Source organism: Lolium rigidum, chromosome 1 (assembly GCF_022539505.1).
Source record: "Lolium rigidum isolate FL_2022 chromosome 1, APGP_CSIRO_Lrig_0.1, whole genome shotgun sequence".
NCBI lineage: Eukaryota > Viridiplantae > Streptophyta > Magnoliopsida > Poales > Poaceae > Lolium > Lolium rigidum.
The window spans coordinates 225,204,248-225,213,758 of NC_061508.1; the positions used below are offsets into that span (position 1 = coordinate 225,204,248).

The 9,511-nt window shown below is 42.2% G+C and overlaps 1 protein-coding gene across 1 annotated transcript; it reads left to right on the forward strand.

Annotated features, from left to right (window-relative positions):
* Positions 1 to 1,232: 1,232 nt before the first annotated feature.
* On the forward strand, positions 1,233 to 8,904 carry LOC124690744 (PH, RCC1 and FYVE domains-containing protein 1-like). Its single transcript, XM_047224091.1, has 10 exons — positions 1,233 to 1,331; positions 1,856 to 2,025; positions 2,846 to 2,932; positions 3,315 to 3,404; positions 4,598 to 4,678; positions 4,832 to 5,014; positions 5,091 to 7,142; positions 7,353 to 7,499; positions 8,097 to 8,374; positions 8,469 to 8,904. Exons 2-10 carry the CDS (start codon positions 1,975 to 1,977, stop codon positions 8,596 to 8,598), a joined length of 3,099 nt encoding a protein of 1,032 aa, XP_047080047.1. The 5' UTR covers positions 1,233 to 1,331; positions 1,856 to 1,974; the 3' UTR covers positions 8,599 to 8,904.
* The last annotated feature ends 607 nt before the right edge of the window (positions 8,905 to 9,511 follow it).

Genomic DNA, 9,511 nt, shown 5'->3' on the forward strand with positions numbered 1-9,511 from the left:
CGGAGGAGGCCGAGCGACGGGGGCGAAGCGGAGGCCCCGCCGAGCCTGGCCGAAGAGGCGGAAGACCCTGGCCTGGGCACCGGGAAGCAGGGGCGCAGCTCCCGCAGCACCGGCGACGGCAGCGCAGGCCGGTGGGCAGGACGGAGAGAGGACGGAGTGGGGATTCCCGATCTGGAAGGGGCCGAGGCAGGGGAGACACAAGAAGGGAGATCAGCGCGGCAGCGACGCGCACGCGCCCGTCGCCCCCATGGTCGCGAGAGCTCACCGGGGAAAGAATCCAACTTATTGTCCATGCTCATTTTTTTAGACCTAAGTTATTGTTCATTCAAGTTCTAGACCGTCATATTGCATCGTGATTTGTGCATGTAGGTTGTAGATTGATTGCAGCTAAGTTTTTTTAGTAGCAAGTGAGGTTACAACCGAGAAACTTTTCGTTGCGAACGGGAATGCAACTAAAAAAAATCCTAGGCCGTTAGATTTGTTTCATGATTCGTGTTAGTTATAAGTTGAAATATGAGATTTAGATGAGGTTTGGTGACATCATCTGACTGAGAACTAAGTTAATTTTCAGACGATTGAGAACTAGCCACACCCTTTCTAAATACTCCATTTATCTATAAAAAGATGTCGGAGATTTGTCTAAATTTAGATGCATCTACACAATAGATAAAGAGTGTTTAGATACATCAAAATTTAGACATACTTGCGACATCTATGTAGATGAAGGTTGTACTCCCTACAATTCATATTAATTGACTCAACTTTATTTAGATATAGATGTATATAGTTAAATGAACACACTAGATACTTCGTAGATAAAATTGAGCCAATTAATTTAAATTGGAGCGAGTATTTAAAATACTGCCAAACTGGTACTGGGTGCTTTGGTCTCTTATATTTTTTTAAAGCTTTTCCATCTCAAAACGAATTAATTCCACGCTGCTCAAAATGCCGTGGTACGCGCGCTAAATCAATCTCCCGCGGTACCACGCACACAGTTTCCACAAAGGCCCTGCACAATGGCTCCATCGCAGCCGTCCATTCGTCTCTATGGTCCATGCACCAGGTCCACGGAGACAGCTCCATGTCCGTCGCCCTTGTTCCGCGAAGCGCTACCTGGCCTGGCCGCCTCTCCCCTCCGCCGCTCCGTCCATCTTTCTCGCCCACCGCACACGCGTCGAGCAAGCAGCAAAACCCTCGCGCTCTCCGATCACCTTCCCGCCCCGCCCCGCCGGAGGAACCACCTTGCCGGCGTCGGCGGCCCCGCCGCGCCGCAAAGGATTTGCCTGGGCCCCGTCCAATCCAACCATGATCCGAGACCAAGATTTCAGGTCATTCCCCACGATTTACCTGGTGCATGTTTTTTTATGGGTGATTTGCGTGACCAGTTTGGATCGTGTCAATCTGGGACAGAAATGTGTTTATGTTTGAGCGATTTAGGGTTAAATTTCTGTCGCCGGGCTTGTTTGATGTCTGAATCCAACGTTTTGGGGATGTTTTCCCTGCATTATTCTGGTCGCATTTGGTGAATTTCGGGCTTTGATGGGTAGCTCGTGTAGATCTCTACGGTAGTAGGGTTAACTTGATACAAATCCATTTCCACCGGCTGGTTCAAGGGAATGGGGCGATATTTAATCTGCACAAACTACAGTACCTGGCACGCTGTTTTGGACTTAAATATTGGTCGGTATCTATTGTATCTACTTGTGCAATGCTGATGCTGGGTGTTGCCCGGAGCCCCGGACATCGTTTTGTCTATGTTAGAGTTAAAGCTCAGTTGTGTTTTTACCCAAAGAAAGTTGCAGTACTGTAGTGCTGTATTTGAATCAGTGATTCAGACTTTATAATTCTGCAGATCACTTGCTACAGGGTTTTCCTTTTGTGGTATTGGTCTGGACGAAGCCACGTGCTTGCGACAGACATGTGGTCTTGGAATGAACTCAGCTTGCGGCATATGACTCTCCGTCTTGCTGCATGGCTGCGGATTATTTGAAGAATGATCCCTTTGAGAGGGATGTTGAACAGGTAACTGCTTATCAGCTCGGTGGAATGAGTAAACATATGTGTAGGAACCAATTCTGGCCAATTTGAGTGAAGGAGTGGTTGTGCAGCTACACCATCCAAGTTTAAGTCCAACTGGACTCAAAATTGGCTTCCTTTCTTCTTTAGAAAAATCCCACTCCCTCCTACGTATTCTCAAATTTTGATTTTTTTTTTGAAAAAATCACAACTATGTACTGTCTGGAAGTATGAGAAAGAATGTATCGAAATATGCGTATTCTTTGTCTGTACGAAAGAGACAGAATTTGGTCAAACATAGCAACAACGTGTGCGCAGATTTATCTTTTTGTACAGTTTACAAATGAGTAGTTTTTGGCACAGGTTTTATGTTAGTGCTCATACTTCTATGTAATACACATTCATGATAAACTCCAAATATTTTTGACAAATGTATTATTTTTGCAACATGGGTGTATGCACCCGAGTTGACTTGTGTATTTTCTGGTAATAACACTCAAGCTGTGTAACATGGCTTGCTCTATTATTCTCTGAATTCTATGGCATGGAAACATAAAACAGAAGCAGGTGGTTTAGCACCTGTTGCAAATTGCAAATTTATCGACTTAGCAACATTTTCGTTGTGGGAAGCTAGGAACATCAATCATTTAGTCTCTTTTTTGAGACTTGAGAGTATCGAGGGTATGAATCTTCTAATGATATAACTCAACATTTCTAGGCAGTGCTTTATTCTCAGTAATGGAACTTTTGTTTTGCTCTATAGTGTACAATGTAATGTTCCTTTTCATGTTCTATCACTTAAAAGAGGTCCTTTTTGAATTCTTAGGCGATAACAGCCCTGAAGAAAGGGACACACTTATTGAAATATGGGAGGCGAGGAAAACCAAAATTCTGCCCATTCAGACTTTCCAATGTAAGTAACATAGCATTCTTCTGGGAAGAAGCCTTTTTTTTTGTATTGTTACCCAATCAAGTAGATGAATACTGTTTGGTTGTTTCTCTATCATTTACTTGTAGTTCTAACCATAGTGCCTAGCATTTTTCCTGTGCCTAAAGCTTTTACATCGGGTATGAAAGTTCTAGTTGATCCAACTATCAATACTCAGATAGATAATGTGGATCGACAAGACATCACTGGTATTTATAATTTGCAAGTGGCACGTACATTCTGGGTCTTAGGATGTTATAAAAAGAATCTAACACTATTTCCTAATGTTTTAAGGTCAAACAATCTTTTATGGATAATTATTATCCCTGGCTGTCTTATGACATATAATTGTTGTTACTGTTCCCAGGATGAGACTATGCTCATATGGTACTCTGGGAGAATGGAGAAGCAGCTAAACCTTATTCAAGTATCAAGAATAATACCTGGACAACGTACGGTATGTCTGTACTTGGATAATTTTCTGTTTTATGATTCTGCAGTTCACCTCGTCTGTCGTACAAGAATTTTCTGTTGTAAACATGATCCACATGAACTTGGATCAATGTTAGTGTTTTTTTTTTCCTTTCAAGAACACGCAAAAGCTACTCGTATCTTTTCATTAACATGGACACCGCCAAGACCAAAATAAAGGGAATGTTGCTGAAGGGTTGGGACAAACTCCCTAGTCATAGTTTATCTGATAGACTAAACTAGGAAAAATACGAGGACGGCCAAAGTTGGTCAAAGCCTTTGAACGAAGTGCTACTGAGTCCATTTCTCTCTAAGGGACTAGGCAAAGCGGCTGTTTGTGCTACAAATTTTTGTCAAATCATTCCCTTTTTTTTACACTGCTGCGAAACCACAAAATTACAATGGGACCACCCTTCTACCGATCTTCAGTAACCTATTTTTATTTGGTAGCCACAAGGCCTCTGACCTGGAAGATTACAATCGTTCTAAATTTGATACACTGCTACTCTTCACCATTCTGAAAAAGACTTCCCTAGCGGCAGTTAGACCATGAAGATGGGGTCAGCTGTCTCCATTTGTTGAAGACAGTATGCATAGTTGCCATTATTAGGAGGTCTGTGCCCTTCTCGTTGTCGATTGTGCACCCAACCTTTCTAATGGCATCTACAAAGTTCGAGTCTTGATTCTGCTAGTATGATAATCGACGGTGTGGAGGAGAGATAAGGAGGAGAGAGAATAAAACTGGCTCTTCGTTAAGGGTCAAGCTATCAGTCGACTGTATTGCCTCTGTATGTTGTCGTATTTAATACTACTTCATGTAGATTCAGTTTAAGACATCCTACTGTTTGAACTATTTACTGTTGACTCTAGAGGATGAGGAGGGAGCGAAGAGTAAATGACAGACTCTACCTTCTTGGATGCCCTAAAGCTGCTTCCCGCATGGAGGTCATGTGAGCAAACGGGAAAAAATCTGCATGTTTTCAAGAAAAAAAAAGCAGTTACCATGGCTTTTACCATGACTTAAAAGCCCTTGATAATATGCTCTTTTCCTTTTCTCATATTTTGTTTTACTTGTCACGTCGAAGTCTCTGGCTCATTTGTCAACTGAGTCCTTTGGAAAATTTGAAATACCTGGCAGATGAATAATAATCATGTTATCTTTATCGTCTTCTTTGGCAGGCTATCTTCATGAGACATCCAAGACCTGATAAAGAGTATCAATCATTTTCTCTTATATATGGGCAGAGATCATTAGATCTGGTGTGTGAAATTTATATCTTATTTGTAGGCATGCTTCAGTTTGTCCTTTATTTCTTTACAGGCTGATCAAAGACAAGTAGAAAACACACTCTTATGGCATCATTACGAATCTTCCTCTAGTTTAATAAACCCTCAGTAGGCACTTTTCTGCAGATCTGCAAAGATAAGGATGAGGCAGAATCCTGGTTTGTTGCCTTAAAGGCACTTATTTCACGACGATACTGTAAGTGGACGATAGGAACAAAAAATGGTAAAGCTTCTTATAAGCCAACTAACCATACGCATGGAGATTCACCATTGGCATCTCCATGTTCTAGTACTGAAGTTGAAAATAAGGTTAGTAAGCTGTGAGTTTTCTATGTCCATTCATAAGTTTCTTCTATGTGTTATTTCATACTAACTCGTTGTGTAGGCATCGGAAGGCATCCAACAATGCGGCACAGATTATGATGCTCGTCCATTTGCTAATTTTGGGAATATTTTTTCTGATGTGATATTATACACCGGGCAGGAGAAGACTAGAGTTAGTACAGGCTCAGTTAGTACTTCCAGCTCCACTATATCTGGAAGTGCAGATACGTCAGATGAGGGAGTATCTGGAATTGATAATAATGCCAGAGTTAGCTATTCAAGTACAGTAAGTTCATGCAGCTATGGATCAGGTGATGATTTTGATTCAATGGGGGATGTTCTCCTTTGGGGAAAGGGAGTAGGTGATGGCAAGCTTGCTTATTCCTCACATTTATGTGAAAATCTGTATGGTTCTAGGATTGATGCATCTTTACCAAAGGCACTTGAGTCAGCGGTCTTGCTGGATATTCACAGTATAGGTTGTGGTAGTAAGCATTCAGTTCTGGTTACTAAACAAGGAGAAATGTACAGTTGGGGTGAAGAGTCGGGGGGCAGGCTCGGACATGGAGTTGATACCTATGTTACTCACCCTAAGCTTATTAGTACCTTGACTGGAATTAATATCGAATCCGTTGCCTGCGGGGAATTTCATACATGTGCTGTTTCCTTTTGTGGGGATCTCTATACATGGGGTGATGGGATGCACAATTTCGGCCTTCTTGGTCATGGGAGTGATACTGCTCACTGGATTCCGAAGAAGGTCTGTGGCCCTTTGGAAGGACTGCACGTCTCCTCAGTATCATGTGGGCCTTGGCATACAGCCGTGGTGACATCAGCAGGGCAATTGTTCACTTTTGGCGATGGAGTATTTGGTGCATTAGGTCATGGAGATCGCCAAAGCACAAATGTTGCAAGGGAAGTGGGCTCTCTAAGGGGCATGCGTACTGTACGTGCAGCTTGTGGTGCTTGGCATACAGTTGCAATTGTTGATGTTGCAGATTCTCTAAATTCTGCTACATCTTGTAAACTATTCACATGGGGAGATGGGAATAAAGGTCAGCTTGGACATCCTGACAGGGAAGCAAGGCTCCTCCCAGCCTGCGTGGAATCACTTTTTAAGGTTATTTTCTGCCAGGTAGCCTGTGGATATGACTTCACCGTTGCTTTGTCAACTTCTAGGAAAGTGTACACAATGGGTAGTAATGCCTTTGGACAACTTGGAAATCCAACGAATGATGGGAAGCTCCACTCTATTGTAAAAGGGGGTATCTCCAGCCGTTCCGTTGAAGAGATAGCCTGTGGTTCTCATCATGTTGCTGCGCTGACTTCTAAAGCTGAAGTTTATACTTGGGGCAAGGGTGCAAATGGCCGTTTAGGACATGGCAACAATTTTGATCGGAATACTGCAACTCTTGTTGAAGCTTTGAAAGATAAGCAAGTCAAGAGTGTGGTATGTGGTACAGATTTCACTGCTGTTGTATGTTTACATAAGTGCACATCTGGTTTAGATCAGTCAATATGCTCTGGATGTCATTTACAATTTGGTTTTAGAAGAAAGCGACATAACTGTTATAATTGCGGATCATTATATTGCAAAGCATGCAGCACGAGGAAATCGATGAAAGCTTCTTTGGCTCCAAATTTGCACAAAACGTATCGGGTATGTGATGAGTGCTATACCAAACTTAATACTGTCGGGGATGTTACGAGTCTGCAGAGATCAAAGCTTCATGACGGAAACCCACATCAATTGTCAAGTGGAGCAACTGATAGAGAAAACTCAAATAAGAATTTGCGAGTGCGACTTTCTAGGTTTCTGACTATGGAACCATCCAAGCCTGAAGGAAAACACTCACGGAGTAACAGCCGGTTTCCTCTTCATCATTCAGGAAACTTAAGCCTTGGCAGTATAAACTTTGTTGGCGACTCTAAAGAGGTTATTTCTTCGTGCAGTCCTACCTCGACGACATCACCTTTGTCCTCTAGACTGAGTTCGCCACATTTTACTAACAGATTAACTTCATCTGGCCTAGTTTTACCATCACCAGACTCTGCCTGTACGTATATGTCAAACAAGAATCTGACTGAAGAAGTTGCTAGATTGCAATCACAGGTAACAATACACACATTCTCCAGTGATTCTCAGTTTAAAGATTGATGGCCAGTTCTCTAAGCAGTATAGAAGATCATTTGAAATACTAGAATTAGATTTCCCAATCCTTCCATTCAGAGTAAACATATGTACTGCTCTATGTTTTCCTAGGAAAACAGATTTACTGTGTTTTTCTCTCATACAGTGACCTGACCTGATTGATTCTCATAGGTGAATGAGCTCAGGGATAAGTCCAAATTACTTGAAGCAGAACTTGACAATACTAATAATCAGCTAAGAGAGGCCAGGACTACTGCTGATGTGGAGAACCTGAAGTGCAAAGCAGCAAAAGAAGTTATCAGTTCCCTTACTACTCAGGTAGTTTTCTGTTTCTTATAGATCATTTGTGGAACCTTTATATGGGGAACTATTTTAGCTGAGAATAACAGGAGGCATGGTACAAACATATACGGAGTAATTAAGTTTAATAGACGTAGGATAGAATGTAAAACTGCCTTGTGCCACATTAGACCAGTGCGCCGTTCTCTTGGTAATCATACATGTATCTCGCACAATTCCCTCTTGAAGTTTCTTTATCAGCTTGTATAAATTTACATTAGCTTTTGTCCATGTCATATGAAATGGTGACCTACTGAAAATAATATTGAGATCAGAGAACATACACCAATAGAGAAAAAACTGTGTTCACGAATGGTAAGTCCCAGATAGTTTAGTATGATGAGTTGTAGAAGCAGATGGTACTATAAGCCTGTCCTTTGAATTGATGCTGATAACACTAAATTCAACTAATTTCGCGTCGCCATTTCGAGCCATGCAATGGATCTCGTGGTTACTTTGTCCTTTCAACGATGCTGATAATGCTAAGCTCAGCTAATTTCGTGTCGCTAACGCGGCCTATGCAATGGGTATCGTGCTACTTCGTAGTTTAACTTCAAAATTATTTTCTGTTGTCAGATCAAAAGTATAACTGAAAGAGCACCTGAAGAGTGTACTGCCAATGAAACCTGGACTGGTCAAGTATCCAAGTCGTTAGGAAGTCATGTCGGTGAAAATCAGGGGAACGATGTGTCAAGGTTACCTGATTCCAGTGTCCAGTTGGCTCATCAGTTGCCTTGCAAAGGAAACAGTATAGTAGCAGATATGGATTGGATCGAACAGGTTGAACCCGGAGTATACATCACGCTATTCTGCTCACCAGCAGGTCATAAATACCTCCGGCGTGTCCGTTTTAGGTATGTACTATATCTTATGGCTTCTGATTCTCACGAACTAATCCTCATGCACTTTCGCTTCGCTGATTTTTCACTTCTTTTGCTCACTTTGAAGCAAAAAGCACTTCAGTGAACAACAAGCAGAGCGATGGTGGGCCGAACACCGACCTACTCTACAACAACAGTATGGTATCCTGACTGGAGACAGTATCATTCCGTCAAGAACGTCCCAAGAAAAGGGATAGGATTTGATCATCGGCTAACTGGTGTAAACCGTAAATTTTGTCGCCAGCAAATGTTCAGTTCACTTGCCAGGAGGATTCTGTGGGCGACCAGTTTTTCTTGTGTCCTCCCAGCAGATGCATTGGGGCAACGTGAGTTGTATAGTGTATAGAAGTAGAGCTCACTGGATCTTTGAGCTTACCCCGGGATCCTGCTTGATGTAGTCACCTATTGTTAATCATGTATGTAGGATGTGTTGGCTGAAATAGTCATGTGAAAGTATTCAGAGGACGTGCTGGAACTTTGAAGTGAAATGCTTGGGCTACAGGTTGAATAAATGGGTGGAAAATGCTTAGCTTTCACCACATGAAGAGTCCAGCAGTAACTTTGGCACTGCTTGCAGCCTTGCAGGTGGCCAGGTGCTGTGCAACAGAGGACAAGAAGTACAATACGTTAAGGCTTCAACTAACTCAGCCAGTGCATCATAGTTAGGCGCCCCTAATCGTAATACCGCTGATGAATGCGAATTTTGAGTGACCCGTTACTTCTGCATCTCATATTAGGTGAGACATGGTAATTTTGGGATGCATTTTCTTTAGAGTAAGGAAGATGGAGACCAGATGTAAATCCGTATATCTCTACGCATTCACGCTGAACGCACCATAGCATATTGGAATTTGGGAGTGACTATTTCTTAGCTGATATCGAAGCAGATCTTCTCATCTCTCAGCACTTGCATGGTTCTCCAAATTAACAGCAAATTTCACAAAACCACCATTTTTGTGGGCTACCGTTTCATAAATTTGCACCAAAATTAGAACGGGGTAGTTCTCAACGTCGAGTTAGAAATAGAAAAATTATAAATAGAAAAATCGACAAATGTGATCGAACTAAGGTTGTGTTGAGTCATGTGTGCACCTAGGATTGATGGGGTTA